Source organism: Asterias rubens, chromosome 6 (assembly GCF_902459465.1).
Source record: "Asterias rubens chromosome 6, eAstRub1.3, whole genome shotgun sequence".
In the NCBI taxonomy this organism is placed as follows: domain Eukaryota; kingdom Metazoa; phylum Echinodermata; class Asteroidea; order Forcipulatida; family Asteriidae; genus Asterias; species Asterias rubens.
In genome coordinates, this window is record NC_047067.1 from 13123242 (window position 1) to 13143099 (window position 19858).

General features: G+C 38.3%; 1 protein-coding gene across 3 annotated transcripts in view; it reads left to right on the forward strand.

The window, feature by feature from the left end:
* The first annotated feature begins 9075 nt into the window (after nucleotides 1-9075).
* LOC117291491 (solute carrier family 28 member 3-like) overlaps nucleotides 9076-19858 on the forward strand; it is a 45645-nt gene continuing 34862 nt past the window's right edge. For 2 of the 3 annotated variants that reach the window (XR_004519156.1, XM_033773229.1), the window contains exons 1-2: nucleotides 9076-9315; nucleotides 18489-18641. Coding sequence is in view for 2 of the 3 variants with exons in the window: in XM_033773229.1 (XP_033629120.1) it covers nucleotides 9082-9315; nucleotides 18489-18641 (387 nt within the window). In the remaining variant the exon portion in view is untranslated. Of the gene's footprint in view, nucleotides 9316-17206; nucleotides 17422-18488; nucleotides 18642-19858 lie in introns of those variants that run through there. The other variant, XM_033773230.1, reaches the window with a different exon arrangement.

Here is a 19858-nt window from a genome sequence, read left to right on the forward strand (position 1 = left end):
TTTTGCTAATGGCGGGCCGAACTGGTACTCGCATCATCTGAGAGGTTTCTGTGTTCGGTGCGGTTTCTACCCGTTGATGACGTGTGTATCATATTGGTATATCAGTAGCTGAAGATATGGCGAAACCATTTCGTTTGAAGTGAAGTCACTTTTAGCTTTTAAGGAAAGCAAAACACTCAAGTGTTGTTTTGGAATGTTATGGAAAACAACGTGGAAAACACGTAGATCATGAAGTGCAGACACTTTCAAAGTAAACAAATTCACGAAATTTAAAATGTACCTCAACTGCATCTAGCCATCGGGAAGCTCAGTCTAGAGGAATACATCTGCATAAGCATTGCAAAGGTCATGGGTTCGAGTTCCACCCGAGTGATTTGCAGTCAACACCTTAGAATGATGAGGTCTCGAATACAACCATCAGGTTGTTGTTTTCTTCCTCATTATCTCGCAATGTTGACGACCAATCGAGTTAAAATTTCCACAGGTTTGTTATTTTATGCTTACAAAACAAACCTATGAAAATTTGAGCTCAATTGGTCGTCGAAGTTGCGCGATAAGGAAAGAAAAAACGCCCTCGTCACACGAAGTTGTGTGTCTTCAGATGCTTGATTTTGAAACCTCGAAGTTGAATTCTGAGTTCTCGAATTAAAAATTCAAATATTTCAGTGGAATATTAGACCTTATACTTCTTTCTCGAAAACTACTCCACTTCAAGGGAGCCGTTTCCCTCACAATGTTTTATATACTATTAACAGCTCTCCATTTCTTGTTACGATTCTATAGTTTTTTATGCTAACAATTATTTTTTTGTAATTACCAATACTAGTGTCCAGTGTCTTTAAGGAAAACATCCAAGAAATCTCGAAATAAAATGTGGCTTGAATAATTGTATAACAGGGAAAATGCTCTTATTGTAGAAGCCTATTGTTTATCTTGGGTTAAGTTTTAATTTTTTTTACTTAAACCAAACAAGCAAAGCCAGACTCCGTATTGAATTCTAAGAGAAAAAACACATCGAAATAAAATAGTGCATGCGAACCATTCACCTTAAAGTCTGGAAAAAAAAACCATAAAGCATTTATAGGCCAAACTACGTGCGTCATTGGATATTTATTTATAAAAGTTCAAACTAAAAAGTAATCACAAGGGAAATTAATTACATGGATGGGTAATTTTGTTTAAATATTAATTTATAGCACGTACCTTTTTATAATCCACGCCTATCCATTTATAATTTACTCTTCATCAGTTTGCAAACCATTGTATCTTATAGTTGTTGTCTCAATTGGTTATCTGAAGCACACAAACTTGTGCAATTCCTTTGTTTTCTTGCGACTTCGACGACTGATGAGCCCTAATTTTTTACAGATTTGTAATTTGATGCATATGTTTTGGGGGAAACACTGGTCTTTGACAATTACCAATTGTGTCCATACATACTGAACAACTTTTGGCGGAACAGTAGCAGGAAACGGATAACAATAATTAAGCCTCAAACCACTGTATGTTGTAGTAAAACCATATTTTGTGTAATGATTAACCATGTCATTTTCGAAACCACGACTTAGCCTTGGGCCTGGGTGACTGTGTTAAGCCCCGTATACTGACGAAGCCTAAGCCGGTAAAGCCCAAGCCATGGTTTGGAAAAGGCCAATGGAATTGACGTGGTTGTGGATGCGGGGGAGGGGGGGGGGGGGGGGGGGGGCCATCATTGCATCCTGCCACATCCGGCCATTGCGCACACGAGTTAAATGGGGCATCGTACCATTCATTTTGTTGCCGTTTGGAATTTGCTGATCCTTTGTTACTGCACAAAAACAGTCAAAATGTGTTACAATTAGTGAAGTTATTAAACTAAACATAATGTTTCCTTGAATAAACAATCGGGAGGAATAACGGTCCGCCATAATGAGTCAAAATTTGTTGCTACCGAAATGGCAGACTTATTGTTATTTCATCATGAAATTAGACCAAAAAACCTCACAGGTATTTAGCCAGTATTATGTGAATCATTACTCTACTAAAATTGTATTTTTCCCAAACCAAAATAACTCCATAAACTTCTTTAAAAAAATTAATGCTCTCTGTGTTAAACCCGAAAGCGCCAAAACCCAAGGCAGTGTGCCCCTTAATTTATAGGCTACATACAGATGAGTTGGGTTTCCTATTACGGAGGCACGCTTCCGCCCCGACGCTCGGACCACGCGGAACCTTTAGTCGAATATCGGTAACTGATTTCAGTCGCGTTGGAATTTTGTCAGGGACATACTGGTGGTATTAAAGCCTGTTGCCCAACCGATCTGGAGACGTAATGAAGGTAACTATGAACCAAGATTTCTTTCGATTTGATGTGTTCTTGCCCAAGATATAACCATGGAGGTAGAAATATAACGAACAATTCGTGACCATTGTATTTAGGTAACGTACATTGAGAAACTTGTCGGCCAAAATCGAGGATGGAAAAAGTGGGTATATATGGTGCGGCCATCTTGATTTTCTCGCATTCAAATAAATGCAACCAAACCGAGGCTAGAAGGAGAAATAGTCTGGTTCCTTTGTGTGCAATATTAATGTCATTAGTGCTGTTATTGGATAAGCTGGTGTGATGTGTCTTAAGAATTTTTTTGCGGGTTCAGCAGATGACCAAGACGTTTATGGCAGCATGAAAAAGGTCGCGAGTCTCCCCCGTAATGCGAGTTGAAACAATTCTCCATTGTGACAGGGTGAACACCACGTGTAGTGGTCATTCAAATTTATTACTGTGTAAAAGTTTCTGGAATGATAGAAACAAAATAACTTACATGACATAAAAACAATCGTCAGTCGTTTTCAGCCCCTCCATACATCAATTTGAAATTGAACAACTATTATGGTATAATGACAGGCATTTATTGAGATAATTTCAACAACTTTTTGAATGCATATTGTAAGATCAAGAAGGCACGAAGTGTTTTGTAAGAATGTACGAAGTGTCATACTAAGAAGGTACGAAGTGTCTTATAAGAAGGTATGAATAGGTGCGAAGTGTCCATAGGGTACTTCAAATTTCACTTCCAGTGTATACGAAGTGGTCAAGACGAAGTGACCTGTGACAACATTCTTGATAGGAAATTTTCAATTTCAACCCTGGTCATTCAGTAGAACCTTTTGACAAAAATTGTTCTAAATCATCGGTTTATGTTGTTGCTGTTGAAAAAAAACCGCAGCAACCTTTATGGGAGTCTCTAGCAGTAAACAGGTCTAAGCTCGTTACTCTTCTTTTCCTGCTTTATTTTCGTGAAAGTCATCCGCTGTGCATCCTATTTTTTAAAAACTACACCGATAATTGTTTAATTAGAAACACGCATGCAGAGGTTACTGCACTCGGGTTTTTCCCATATCCGTCTTGGTTCATGATGGGGGTTTTCCAAAGAAACAGCGGGTTATAAATTTCGCGGCACCGGTGACCAGTTCGTAACCTTGCCGTCTGCGGCCTCCGTGCGTAAGCCGTTGTCACGTTCGCTCCCAGACTTCTTATAATGAAGGTCTCATAATCTTACTTTCAACGTGCTTTCAAGAAACCTGGAGATGTCTAATAAAATTTGAAGACAAGTTGTCCCAGACAAGGAGTCAAGGGTGACCACAGAATTAATTTCGCTGCCCGGATCATGCTCAAATAAAATTTGGAAACTGCTGTTCGCAACTTGACGTTAATTCAGTGACAAAAGCCAGCCAAAATATATTGCATACCGTGTACGGCATGTAGGCCCATAAAGATTCTTTAGTTTTTTGACGAGAGATAATAATGATGTTGATAATGTTGACCTTATTGAGATTTAGAAAGGTTTGCGGTAACACCATGAATGACTATCTCTAATGAGTTGTGGTGGTTCTGAAAAGAATTGTCGGTTTCAACTCGACGTTTCGATCAGATACTGATTCAGTATGCTCTCTGATCGTCTGCTGGAGAAAGCTGTTAGACGATCAGAGCATACTGATCGAAACGTCGAGATGCAACCAACGGTTCTTTTCAGAACCACTCCAACTCATTATAGAGATAGTCATTACATGGTGTTACCGCAAACCTTTCTATATCGTATTTCCACCATGCAAAGTTTCAAATCCTACTAATATTGAGATTTGTTCGTGTGGAAATCCGAAACCCGCATTATGTTGTCTTTAAGGCCTTGTGGGTGAAGAAAGAACCGGGCGGTTGTTTTTTTCTTAGAATTATGAATGTCTAATATTATAGCCACGCACCCCCTCAGACGAACAAATTAAGTTCAAAAGTCGAATGCGATAAACCAAAGGAATGTTGTTCGACTTTGCTTCTGGGTAAAGCAACATTACAGATATAATAAAACCGTTTGAGGTATTTTGTGCATGGCTGATTTGCCTTACTTGATGTTCAACTCAGTTTGTTGATCCGTTTGCACGATCTGTGAGTCTTGTTCCTTTTTTGGTCATTGTACGGTGTGGATTCTCATGGTTTCATTTTGACTCAGCTGATGTGTTGATAAGGCCTATATACAATGGAGGTGAAATTAAATGTTTATTCCTCCATTTTGACATTAAAGATGCTATGTCAGATTTTTGGCCCCAAACATTAAAAAAAACATTAAAAAAAAACTTAAAACGTTTCTTATAAACACATAAGAATTGGTCACGTGATATATTGTCGGGATCCCGACAAAAACTAAGTTTGAGCACTTTATTTCACTGCTTCTATAGGTTTTCTCGGTCAATTTCGGCAAATGAGCAGTCAATATTAAACCACCAAGCTGTGCGATTTCAATTTTGTTTTATGATTAGTAAAATGTAATGTTGTGTCACTGGATTTAACAAAAGAATCATTCAATTTAACAATTCATCAAAGCAGCATGTAAACTCACAGACGCTTCGTGTGTCACGAAAAAGAATGACGATAAAAAATACGCTAAATTGAACAAAGTGCTAAAGGAATTTGACTCGACTCAAAACGTAATTGAATGGCCGAATTCTGAATTTGAAACGCAGTAACAACTGGAGAGGCAAAACAGCTTTATTTCGAACGCATGAACATGAAATTGGCTGTTCATTTTCTGAATTTGACCGAGAAAACCTATAATAATTGGCGGACTTTTTCGAGCAATGGCTCAAATGAAAGCTTGTAACTTTCTCGACCCCCATCAAACAAAATGTTTCGGTCAAATCGGCCAAAAATTTGACATAGCATCTTTAAACTGTGTTATATGGGCCATTTCCTTGCTCTATGTATGGGCCAATGAGGTGGGCTTACGCAGGAAAATAATCTCATCGATCCGGGCCCTGTTTCATATAGAGCTGCTTAAGCACAAAAAGTAGCTAAGCTCAACATAATTATACTTACAAGAAAAAGACAACCAACCATAACCCTCATGTGTGCATTTGCTTTTTTTGCTGTTAAAAGACACTGATGGACACTAATTTTGGTAATTATTGTCAAAGATCAGTCTTCTCACCACTTGGTGTAGCTCAACTATGCACAAAATAACAAACCTGTGAAAATTTCAAATCAATTAGTCGTTGAAGTTGTGAGATAATAATGGAAGAAAAAAACACTCTTGTCGCACGAAGTTGTGTACTTAAATACTTTCAGATGCTTGATTTCGGGACCTTTAAATCTAATTTTGATTCGAAATCAAATTCAAATAATTATTTGAGTGGAAAATTACTTCTTTCTCGAAAACTACGTTACTTTAGAGGGAGCCGTTTCTCACAATGTTTTTTTTTTTTTATATATTATCAACAGCTCTCCATTGCTCGTTACAATACAATACAATACAATACAATACAATACAATACAATACAATAATCTTTATTAGATCCCAAAAAGGGTATTTCAAATGCTCGCATACAGTTCAAACATTAAAACATGCCACCAAGTAAGTTTTTATGCTAACTTTTGTTTTTAAATAATTACCAACAGTGTTGGTCCCTGTATATAGTGTCATGGTTTCTTAAGAGGACTACCAGTGAAACAACGGGGAAAGTACAATAAGATGTTGACGGCTGCCACAACTGCCACACATCCGTAACACACTACCGTTACCAAGAAAACCATCTGCAACGAACCACGTATCAACACACCTTTAGGCCTATGTGATACATCATCGCTCTTATATGACAAGAATGGGAGGGCCCCTCCATCCCCCCCAATACAATAAGTTTGATGTTTGAAAAGCCCAATTTGATTCAGGAGTGACACATTAATTTCAATAATGTGGCTGAGGAGGATCCTTCGACCGAGTTCGTAGAATGATGTTGTATTTATTGGATACAATACAGGAGCAACAAACTGTTGTTTTCCATAGATTGATGTTGTTGTATTGAATTTTCTCTGGTTCGACCCTAGAGCCAAGGACTGGTCCTTGCTGGTGGTTCTATTTACCAATCAATGGCACGTACAACTACACTATTTCATTTCATGTATCTGGCGAACCAAAAAGACAGCGATTCATATCATAGCTCCTTATGATTTTACACGAACCACGAGGACCACATGACACATACTCATCCTATAGATGAGGCCTATAAAATATAACCATAACTATTATTATTTCTGCAGCATTGTTTTAGGTAAAAAAGAAACAAGAAAAAAAGAAAAAAAAAGAGAAAAAAAGAAAAACCAAACGGTGACAGATATTCAGTGTTGTCCTTGTTTTGATGCTATCAATCTTATCATTGTTGTCAATGTTCAAGTTGCTGGCTTTATTAATATTTGAGTTTGGTCTGAGTTGCTGTCACTGCTGTCCTGTGTTTGAGTTGGTGTCATTGTTTTCCATGTCTGAGTTTATGTCGTTGTTGTCAACGTCTGAGTTGCTATCATTGTTGTCCATGTCTGAGTTGCTGTCGTTGTTGTCCATGTCTGAGTTGCTGTCGTTGTTGTCCATGTCTAAGTTGCTATTATTGTTGTCCATGTCTGAGTTGCTATCATTGTTGTCCTTGTCTGAGTTGCTGTCGTTGTTGTCAATGTCTGAGTTGCTATCATTGTTGTCAATGTCTGAGTTGCTGTCATTGTTGTCCATGTCTGAGTTGATGTCATTGTTGTCCATGTCTGAGTTGCTGTCATTGTTGTCAATGTCTGAGTCGCTGTCGTTGTTGTCAATGTCTGAGTTGCTGTCATTGTTGTCCATGTCTGAGTTGCTATCATTGTTGTCCATGTCTGAGTTGCTGTCGTTGTTGTCAATGTCTGAGTTGCTATCATTGTTGTCAATGTCTGAGTTGCTGTCATTGTTGTCCATGTCTGAGTTGATGTCATTGTTGTCCATGTCTGAGTTGCTGTCATTGTTGTCAATGTCTGAGTCGCTGTCGTTGTCAATGTCTGAGTTGCTGTCATTGTTGTCCATGTCTGAGTTGCTATCATTGTTGTCCATGTCTGAGTTGCTGTCGTTGTTGTCAATGTCTGAGTTGCTATCATTGTTGTCAATGTCTGAGTTGCTGTCATTGTTGTCCATGTCTATGTTGATGTCATTGGTGTCCATGTCTAAGTTGCTGTCATTGTTGTCCATGTCTGAGTTGCTGTCATTGCTGTCCTGTGTTTGAGTTGCTTTCATTGTTGTACATGTCTGAGTGTCATTGTTGTCCATGTTTGAGTTTGTTGTCGTTGTTGTCCATGTCTGAGTTTACGTTGTTGTTGTCCAAGTCTGAGTTGCTGTCATTGTTGTCCATATCTGGGTTGATGTCATTGTTGTCCATGTCTAAGTTGCTGTCACTGTTGTCCATGTCTGAGTTGCTGTCATTGCTGTCCTGTGTTTGAGTTGCTTTCATAATTGTTTTACATGTCTGAGTGTCATTGTTTTCCATGTCTGAGTTGCTGTCACTGTTGTCCAGTGTCTGAGTTGCTGTCATTGTTGTCCATGTTTGAGTTGCTGTCATTGTTGTCCATGTCTCAGTGGCTGTCATTGTTGTCCATGTCTGAGTTGATATCATTGTTTTCCATGTCTGATCTGTCATTGTTGTCCATGTATGAGTTGCTGTAAGTAATTGTTGTCCATTGAGTTGATGTCATTGTTGTCCATGTCTGAGTTGCTGTCATTGTTGTCCATGTCTGAGTTGCTGTCGTTTGTTGTCCATGTTTGAGTTCGTTGTCCATATCTGAGTGAGTTGCTAGGCTGTCATTTCTGTCAAAATATTGTCAAATCCACATATTTAGATCTTTTCTTAAAAAAAAAAAAAGAAAATCAATTCAGCCTCCTCACGGCTGTGAAAAAAAGCACCATTGGCCACACACCCACGGATACGGTTTAAAATTTAGCATCAAAATATAATGGGGATTTCTTGAGTAACCGGAACCATAATTAAGTAGGTACCCTCGGTATCTAGGGTCAGACAAGATTCTGTTGGCAAGCTCACGTAACACTACAGTTGGCCAACTTCCAAGAAATTCACAACTTCCTGTAAAATGTAAACAGAGATTGGTCACGCATAATCATCAATGGTGTGTGGCATGTGCGACCGCTTTACGTAGGCAGAAGGTGCTACCATTATGATAGGGGTGTTCAAATCGTTTGTTTACGTTTTTCCGAGGGTGAACATTCATGAACAATAGGTCAAACTCCATTCGGCTATCTCCATGATTTAGACGGACACGTAAAAACACTTGACTAAAAAGGGGCCAAAGAATACTACATAAAAAGGTGATTTTGTTTTTATTTTATCACTAAATGACACATGTACCTCCATGCCCCCACCAATACTAAGTGTATGTTAAAATATACAAGGAGATAACACTTATAACACAAGTTGTTCCATCAAGAAAAGTATACTTAGGGCACTATTCCACCTGGTTTTCTAATAGAACATTTTTTCCAACAGCACTTTTAGTTTGTGAAATCATGGACCTCCATGGTGAAATCATGGAGGTAGAATTAGTGGTGAAATATTCGATCCGCGAAAGAAAGACACCCCCATTGCTAAAATGATTGCCTTTGGCGCAAATGGCCAACCGTCGTCACGCGCCCTAATGAATATTAATCGATTGAAGGTCTGCCATTCATAAAATTTTTGCACCGATGATCGGCTCTCGCGCCCGCGCGCATAATTGTATGCATACAACCCACACAATCAATTTACACACGTCGTATGCATTTTGTACACACAGAGTGTGCACATGTACATTCTTACAACAATCCCCTCCTCGTTAACCTACCGGTCTCTGGAATAACTCTCCATTTTCACCACAAAATGGAGTATTCACAAACATACGACCCCGACTCGGGCCATTTCTCAACAACGATAGATTTTCCTCCTGATGAGTCTATTACTTGGGGAAAGTCGTCGCCCAGAAAGAGTGAAAAACCCGTCTCAAGAACACTGGTAAGTGCAACATTTTGTCTCGAATTCTTCACGTGGTCCACACGCAGTGTAAATGACGAGCATCAGGAAATATTTTGCCAACATTGTACACGATTTCCTCCCATACAGAATTTGTCCGTGAATCTTTGTTTCCTGATTAACAAAATGTTGTTTTGTGATACTTAGCCAATGTACAATTTTGAAAATAAGTGTGAAAAAAGTATCGTTAATGAGGATAAACACTGACGAATTGGATTCGGATGTGTTCGGGTTTGGAAACAAACCCAACTGGCGCCAAATTCAAACGCGCCAAAATAAAACCACAACAAAGTATTTTCACGGTCTCGTCCATGGTCATTTTCGTTAAAAAATTTCCATATCATGCAACCACCTTTTCAGTCGTATTGAAATAAATAAGTATCTAATTTACTAAAATGAGGTATTCCTTTTGGTAATTCTGAATGAAAAAGTGGAGGCAGGATAGGGAAATTTGGCCAAACAAAAACTATTGTAAAAAGTGTAGGCCTAGGGTAGTAGGTGGGGGAACACTACAGTAACAACAGTGATGATCGTCACTGGACTATTTTTGTTGTGCTCTGTTGCATTGAACTCTGTATCTGAATTGAGTGTGCTGCTGTTTCAGATTCAGTTATTAGTTAAGTTTATAGGCTCACACAAAAGTTGTTTTAGTATGCACCTACTACAGACTGGGCTGGCTTCACGAACTGACGAATGGTACAAAATAAATGTTTTTCTCATTTTGCTTCATGAATCAATATCATGGACGGACTTTGTTAAACAAATAAAGAGGCCAGATTGATAATTCAATTTTGTTTGTAAATGTAACGTAAATGTGATTCTGAAAGCTGGGCATATGTCAGTACTACTATTACGAAGTAAATCTAACTAAGCATTCATGTCGGGGATGAATTTGTCTGTCCCTTGTCGACTGTTAATAAACTTAGTTTAGGAAGATGAAACTGAAATTTCGACAGCACAGGACTTGACTTTATTATTTTTTAGAGTTTGAAAATCTTCTGAAGGCTTGTCCTTTTTTAATTACAATATAGTAGCACATTTGAAAAACAAAAAATAAAGCACAGCCAAATGAAAAAGATTTGGAGCCGAAGCTTCTTTCGCTTTCCAGAAATGTATCTTGTGTATCTGAGTGAAATTCATTCAGGGGAAAAAAACATGCAACTCAAGCTTGCTTTGCCCCTGGTTTGAGAGCTTGATGTTGGAACGTACCTGTTACGTTATATGTTATACCGCCCTCTTGTGTTGGTAACTATAGGCAGTTGCCATGCGGGCAGCCATTTTGGATTACATGTGATTCCTGAGAGTTAGAGAACATGACCCGATGATACTACAACAGAAATGTGTCTTTGTCTCTATTCATAAACAATAAATAACAGTACCTCCATGGTTGGAACGTACCTCCATGGTTGGAACTGTTCTAATTTCCACACTTGTAAGTTGTAGGTCGCAATGCAACATCGGCCTATACAAAGGCCATGGTCTTACATACACAATGGTTTCATTTGAGAAAAGGATAGACAATCACAGGGTCCAATTTCACAGAGCTGCTTAGCACAAACATTTGCTTCTACTAGCATGAAATTTCCACTTGTTGCATATTGATTGTTACTGGTATTCAGCTGTTTGCTTAAAATCCTGAAAATCATGTGGAAATTTGTTCGTAATCCTGTTTTTATCCAGGCTAAAATTTCATACTTAGTATTTTTGTGCTTAGTGTAGCTCTATGAAATTTGGCCCTGCATGCAATGATGCATTTCTACAGACTGAAGGTGATCGTGATAGTACTTGTAAACACACAGTATTTTGGCATACAAGGTCAAAGGTAAATACTGCCAGTAGTTAAAGGATCGTTACAGAATTGGTAAGAAACAAAACTTGGAAGATCACAGATTTACATTTTTTTCACATGGTCTAACGATGATGAGAGTTGAAAACATCCCTTGAAATATTTCTCTCTGAAATTTGATGAGAAATAAATAATCTAACTTTGCGTTTTGAGTTTATAGCTCAGTGTGCGTTTTATTCAAAAATTTAGTTTTGGCATTGATGCAACATTTGTAATCGATTTTTCACTGTACTCGTGTGACCCAGATGGCTGATCGATCTTGAACTTCTACAGGTTTGTCAGTTTATGGTGGATTACATAAAGTGCTTACATTGCCAGCAACTTTTTTGCTAGCAAAACCAATTCTGTAATCTTCCTTTAACTGAAAGGTTCTAGTAGCTGGTATCTGGCGCTATTCATGAGCCTCCAAGTGTGAAGGCAAATGTTTGGGCTGCATTAGCCTTTGTTGTTGCCTATTGTTTTTCTTGGGAGCAGATTGTCAATGTCGGGTTTCCACCTAAAAATAAATAGATCCCCCATGCACTATGCAGAATGGATTTGTGGAGTGGAGTCCAAACTCAAAGTTGTCTAAAATAATCTAAGTTCGCAAACTGGGATAGAAATTTGTGAAAGTTTTATCTTACGAAGTACATTCTTATAAGAAAGGAGGGTTTCCCCATGCACAAGCTGTGTGTAGCATTATTCGCTCGCCAATGCAAAAATAAATAAAAATAATACTAGTATAATTTATTTTTCCATTTTGTTTCTTTATTTATAATTATGTATTATGTGGAATTCACATAAATCCATTGAAGAGGAGTGGTCCAGATTGCAAAGGACTGTTGGCCTATTTCCATTTAAAAAAATATTCATAGTCTAACCTAATTGTTTCAATTCAGATTTTGAGACTCATAACTTTGCAGTTTGTTACTGTTAGATACTGATCAACTAAATAAAACCACCAAAATGTCATATCGAGGTTTTTGTCATGTGTTTGACTCTCTGTGATGTTGCAGACAACCAACTGCAGCTAGCTGACAATAAATAAAGACCTTACTGTATCTCTGGCCTAGAGTAGACACACAGTGTTTTCATTTGACAACAGACTAAACATTGCCAGGCAACAACTGTAAATTACTCAGAAATTATCATTTATGACTCTTTCTATTCCTGGATACTAACAATGATGCACACTCCAAGAGAACTGTCGTATTTAAGCCAGCTTTTTAAACAATTATTCTTAGCTAATAATGACGATGGCTACATGTACTTTATCATGTGTGACTCACAGCCTTGACTCAGACAAAATGATTGTTGCCTCTCCCAATCTTACCAACAGAGGGGGCTACAACAATCATCTGTACAGTTGTGCTTGTGTGAGTGTAGTATAGTTGCAATGAAGAGTCAGTGCAAACAGAATTTTGTCGCTGACACTGTTACTAGGTCTATCAACTTAAATTTCATTGATGAAAATATGCAGTCAATGCTTTTTTGGTTCATTGTAAGATAAATTATACAGTTCAATTGCATGCTAGTAATATTATGTGATGTTTTGGTTTTAGCATTTCTTGCACAAGGACACAGCAACCCCCCCCAGTAATGGGCAATTAATGTGGGAAAATTTTTTCTCATGGCAACAGTAATACCTGCATAGTGCATGGTTGACAATTAGAATAAAAGATCCCTTGCATATTGACGTCAGAAGTCCCCGCAGCCCTAACTCAGACTTTGGTTAATGAAGAGCTATCATTGGCTGAGAGTCGTGCGCATAGCGCCTACTCACGTTTTTTGTTTTTCTGTTGTTTGACATAAAATATGCAAGGGGATTATAGGCCTAGTTGATGCATCTGGTTAACTTCCGGCGAGTTTGGCTCTCAAAAATACTGAGTGACTGATGGGATCCAAACATATCTTATGTCACAGGTTTTCAATGACTAATTTTGTTATGTCTGTTTTTCTTTGTGTTGTGTTTTGTTTTTGTTTTGTTTTTGGTTTTACCGCCACCCAGAGGAGTGGATATGTGCGCATTACAAGTCTTATTATTATTATTATATGCTATCAGTGATATAATTTTGCGTTTTACAATGGGTTGCCAGATCTCGAATTAGAAATAAAATACCACGACTTTAGGGCTGCAGCTCAAATCGGTTCAGAATTGATTTTATACAGGACTAGAACCAGTTTTTAAACGCTATTTCACTTTTTATTTGGAGCAGTTAAGGGAAGTCTAGTTTCACACATAATATTTGTTTCGGTAAACTAAGTATTCTTCAATTTTCAACAGAATTGAAAGATAATTATCAGATTCAAAGTCAAAATTTGAAAACAATAACAATTATATTTAATTGAAAAACACTTGGCCCTCTGGACTTGTCGGGGGGGCTGGAGTTTACCGGCCGAAGGCTAAAATTGCTGGCCTATGGTCCAGTGTTAAAGGAACACGTTGCCTTAGATCGGACGAGTTGGTCTATAAAAAGCATTTGTAACCGTTTGTTATAAAATCAATATGGGTGGAAAGATGTTTCAAAAGAATGATCCACACAAGTTTGCCTCGAAATTGCGTGGTTTTCCTTTCCTTTGCAGACTAACAAGGTCGGCCATTTATGGGAGTCAAAAAGTTGACTCCCATAAATGGCTGACCGTGTTTGTCGACGAGGTAAAAGGAAAACCGTGCAATATCGAGGCATGTTTGTGTAGATCATTGTATTCTACTTTTACAACACCTTTCTATCCATGCATTTAAAAAAAACCGGTTACGAACGCTTTTCGAAAGACCAACTCGACCGATCCAAGGCAGCGTGTTCCTTTAAATTACCGCCATGTTGTATACATGTAGTAAAGCCATGCAAACGAAACAGCTGTTTTCTCTTTTAAATTTCTGCAGCTTGGGAGAGAGTTATTAAACAAATTGTCTTCACGTCAATGGCATTGCCTGCACGTGAAAACAGAGACAATGCTTTCTATTTGAAAGGTTAAGAACACCAAATCATTTTCTTGTAAGATGGCAAGGCCATTTTCATTTTGCAAACGGCACTTCCATTGGAAAATGTTTCAGTCTATGGGAAACTTTTAAAGAGGCATCACGACCAGAGTCTGCGGCATCTACGTATTTCTATGCCTGCCCTGCATTGTGATGGCAAGTGTTTTTGAGTTTCTACCGTGTTCAATAACACGTTGTTGACAAAAACAAAACAATTTGGGGCGATTTTTGCAGTGGGGTTGAATGGAAACACTTTGTGCTGCATGCAGTAAGTACTTAGTGTTTTCCCTCTTCCATTATTGTTGAGTGTTTAGATTTTTGTGATGCAGTTCTCCCTGTGATCTGCAGCCCAAATGGCACTTTACTTGCAGTAAACACTTCTCAAATACTTTCTCATGCATGAAACAATACATGGAAACCAATCATCATAATATAATCAGCGCTCTCCTTTTACAGTTGGTCCACTGGCCAATTCAAACGGCCGAGGATCGGTCAAAAATTATCTGCAAGTGCTCCGGCTGTCTAGTGCAGTGTAGAAAAGCATCTTTTTTTTTAAACCATGGAAAAGCCTGATACTTCGGAGGCAATTGCCTTCCCTTCATGCCCCCTGGTCATTACCTTGGTGACCATGCTCCAGTAGAGATTTACAATTTCCTGATAGGGTGCCCTTTACAAAGGAGAAAATGCCTTTGTGCCTTTGCCCGATTCAAAAATAAAAAATACAGGGCTGCATGGACCACCACTGCAAAAGCTGGTGGACCAGTGAAACAACATGCTAACTTAAAACTGGGCCTGCTAAATATATGCAACTGAAAAAGTTTAAGGGCAAGATAAACCCTGCTTTTCAAAAGAAACAGGTATTGTGCTTCCCCCCCCAAAAAAAAAACAAAAAAAAAAAAACTGTATTTTACCAGTTAATCATGCCCCAAGCTCACCTTTTCTTAACTTGCTGTCTAGTGGACCATGACTTGCAGAAACACCTGATTGTTGCACTATATATACATTTAAATGTACCTCATCTGACCTGCTGTCTGCCAACCTACGTTATAGTTTACTGAGCTGAGCAGAGCTTTCAAGAAAAACAAAATTACACAAGGATTTGTGCGTTTTTATCTTGTTTGCACAGTTTGCCTCCCTCGTCCCACGTTCATTCTTATATTCATTATAATTAATTTAGGTTTACTTTTATTAAAAATACCAAACAAACATTTCCAAGGTATAAGAATATTCAATTAACAAAAAAGTGTCTGGTTAGGCCTGTATGCTTCATTTGTGAAAGGGCAAGGGCACCGAGGCATTTTGCTCTTGGTAAGGAGCACCCTTTGAGGAATTTGTAATTTCTACTTTAAGAGCAATTTTAAGGGCACCAAGGTATATGAAGGCAATGGCCTTTATTGTCTCCATGAAGTGTCAGACCTGTTGTTAGTGATATCAAATATAACTTTAAGTGATGTAAAATTATAATGAATTAGACAAAATGTGAGGCATTTACAATTAAAAAGCTCACAATACAGTTCAATTGGAGAGTTTGATCAAGATTCCTGACGATGACTAGAGCAAGCTAGTCGAAATGTTGAGACCAATTCAGAACTGACTCCGCGGCAGTACAGTTAATTACGATTCTATAAGCTAAAGTATAGTTGTCCAAGTCTATTTTCTATACCATCCGCCCTGGTAATAGTTAAAAGCAGGACAGTTTTTTTCAGAACTGAGAAGTCTCCCGAACCCCCGATTACAATGTATCTACTCCACGGCAGTAGAATAGAGCAAAACAGTTGCCTAAGAACAGACTCTACCTGGCAAGTAGATACACACATGGTGTTACTGCAAACCAATATCAATAACAGAATATACAAAAATATGTACTAAATTCCTCAAGAAAGAACGGCTTTCAGTCAATACGTTACTGAACTTCGCACTTTGCAGGTCTTGCTGAGTCAGAATTACTGGCCAACAGACTCGAGGCCAGTGATTTTTACATGCGGAATTAGTAAACACATTGACCGGACAAGTCCAGCTTCGGGTCTTATCTTGTGTTTTTTAATTGAAAAGCAATGCCTCACTGTTGAAGCCCTGTGTATATAATTTTTTTTAATACAAAATTTGATTGTTGATTGTAAGGCTGATTAAATATTATCGTTCAATTTATTTTTCATTGAGGTCTACTAAATCCATTTATACTGCAAAATGAAATAGATCTTTCCTCAGTACAGTTAAAAACAGTTTATATGTTATAGCCTAAACTACGGAAAGTTGTTTTCTCATTTAGATTCTGGTCATAAAAAAACACTGGTCCAGTAGAAGAACAGTTTTAAAACTTTTGAGCTACCATTTTTTTGCAGAATGAATAAGGCCAGGCCTTGCCCTTCCAAAGATGAAATTTCAGGCCCTATTTGTAATGTTAAATAATTTGTGTTTTGATGGTTCATTATATGTGTTGGTGAGTTACAAATTTTGTAGTACAGTTTACAGGTCAATTTCATTGAAACCTATAGCACTGAATTTCTGAAATGCATACAGCCTGTTCAACCTTGAGGTTTTCAATTGTGAAACTTTACTGGACCGTTCACACCTCAAACTATTGTGTTCCTAAAACAGGTTTGTATTCACACAGTGCAAAACGCACCTTCCTGGGTGGGTCACCATTCCAGCTTCAGCAACTCACCAATGCACTAGGACAGTTCCACAAAAGTTTTCAGACTCAACCATTTTCAGAATAGGGGGCCCCTCTTGAAGACAAACATTGACTGTTGAGAAGGATTTATATTTTAGCACTCTACTGATAAAATAATGTTTTATTTATGATGATAGGCACCATACAATTGAAGATGTATCAGGAACCGGGGAAATGTCAGCTTTCAAAATTGGCATTGTTAAATTAAAAATATCACCTTGAAAATTGTACCCCTACTTTGCAAATTACACATCCTACCACGTCAAGGATTATGCATTGTGTGTGCATTTGCTCTATGGTGTGTTGTACCTTTGTACTTGATTATTATGTAAATTGTACAGCATCAGATAGCAAGGTCCTAAATGCTATTATTTGTGTTAGTTAGCGAGCAGTATTAGCCTGATTCTACCAGCGGGTCGCAGTGTGTAGTTTTTGTCCGGAGAATGCTTTAAAAAAGTTTGCCACCAATTTGCTCTGAAAAGAGTTCAGCTGAAAAGTGCAAGACTTTTAATTGAAAGGTCTTTCTCACTTTGAGTTTCCAAACCGTCTGCTGAGATTAGTAAGATGGCTGAAGTTAAGAGTGAACACCACATGGATATTTTACCAGCTGTAAGCACACAAGTTTTTATTCAGTAATAGGTCCACTGGTTAATTTGTTTATCTACTGGAAGTGGAGAGAGGAAGAAGGTGGCTCTACCTTTACCCTAGCAAAGGACTTTTGATCGATGGACGAATTCTTGAAAAAAAAATGTTCATGATTTTTGTTCTGGTCTGTTGAATTTGGTCAGTTTCAGCTGCTGCTTCTAAAAACTGTCATTAAAGTTGCAGTTAAACTTCAACACCAATCATTTTTAAAAAGCAGAACACACCCTGGCTCCCAGATGGACTTTTTATCGTTCAGGCATGCAACCACATGTAGCAGATCAGCTGATTTACTCGTGTTTGGTTTTTAAACTGTGCCATTAACCAATTTAAAAATGCAGTATTGCTGTGCAAAGAAGTTTCCTCTGCACAGGTTTTTTAGTTACAGTTTTTGTTTGGCAAGCTCCTGCAATTGCATGCCTGATGCAAACTCGGGCGCACATGACTTTAAATCCAGTGGACTGCTTGAGTGTTCTGCTTGAGTGTTCTGTAAGACTGCATCATTGTGCTGAAGTACTGGAGCATTTGTGTTAAAGTAGATTTGCACATTATTTTGAATATCGAGTGAGACGTTCCAGAGGTCCAATCACAGGTCCAATAGAACTGGAACTCTGAATTTGCCAACGGTCTACTGTACATCTATGTAGTTTGAAACTTCTAAACATCTGCGCCCAGTTTCATGGCTCTGCTTATACCGAAAGCAAAGAATCAGTGCTTACGGAAGCGGGGATTTCCACGCTTACGTCAAGCATTTTTACAAGTCAGCAGGGAATTTTGGCTTGTGTGCGTGTGTACCTACATGTAGGTATGTGTCGTTTTAAATACAGCTAGCGCAGAAGTTCACCCCTTACCTTGCAAGCGGAGAATGGTGATCGTAAGCACAGATTTCTGCAGTCTTTAGCGGTCGTGAAATTAGGCCCAGGTCAGCCAGCCACCACCTGCAAAGGATGTTGCTCTTGAGTGGATGGTAAAATTGAATATTTTATTGAAACCTTCATTCATGTTACTATATTTTATTTCCAATTTTCCAACAGGATTCTGAATTCGGCATCCCCATGACAGACCTAGACAACCCAGGATTCGAAGCTTCGCCTAGATCCGGAAATAAAAATAGCAAATATGACCCCGAACGAGCTGCGGATGATGTGGAAGAGGGAAGTGAGACCAGTGAAAACAAATGTTGGACGGTAAGATCTCAAATGGTTTTCAAAAATTATACTCATTGCTTAGATTTAACATAAAAGGGATCTGTTGCCTTGGATTGGGCAAGTTGGTCTATGCAAAAGCAATTGAAACTGTTTGTTTTAAAGGCATGATATTCGTTAGAAAGAAGTTTTAAAAGTATTGAATGGTTTTCCTAACATGGCATGCTAGTTTGTGGAATAGTTTACTCAAGAAAAAAAGCTGATGATGTTAATAATAGTCGCAAATTAAAAAGAAAACCTTGCAATTTCGAGGCATATTTTGTGGATTATTGTATTCTTTTTTAGGAATCACATTGAATCTCTGAACTCTAAGAATACATCCTAAAGGCTGAGTCACACTGCAGCGATGATACAATAACGATGCAAAGAGAACGCATTCTATTACTAGTTGAATTTCTCCATGCAGAATACATGTACGCCCACGCTTATTCAACCAATCAAGGGCGTGTATTTTTAATATTCTTGTTTTCGGTCTCGTTATCGAGGCCTGTTGTGTGACTGGGGTGGATTTCACAAAGGTAGTCCCAACTTGGGACTAGTCCTAGGCAATGCTAAGAGATAGGACCAGTACTAAGTTTGGATGAATGACTGGTCCTAACTTAGGACCCGTCCTATCTCTTAGCATTGTCTAGGACTAGTCCTAAGTTAGGACTACCTTTGTGAAATCCACCCTAGGCCTTTACAGATTCTCAGATAGACTAGAAGTAATTTATTTTTTTTTAAATTTTTTTTTTACAGTTTACACACACAGAGCAAATTTGTAAATTTCATGACTTGTTGAAGCCATCTTTCCAACCACTCTTACCACAATTAACAATTTCCTGTGCTGTGAATAGCTGAATAGCAAAAAACCAATTGCCAACCACCAACCACATTAGTCATCCTTGCATGGCTCCCCAAAATCTGGAGTTGGGTTCGGGACCTCTTTGTCCTGGTTTCAATTCCTTGTTGTTATCTCTGCATATCAAGTGGTCATTTGCTTTGTAGATTTTACTGCTGGTGTTTGTAGCTTTCATCCCCTTGGAACACTGTTTACATGTATTGTATGTAACTTGAGGTGACTTGGGGTATCGAAATTGCTACAACAAATTACCATTTCAAGAATCAAACGGACTTGTTGAGAAGTTTGTTTACCAGTGTTGAGAATTTATCAGTGTTGTCTAGAGAATCGGTGCATTGGATTTTATAACTGGGAGACC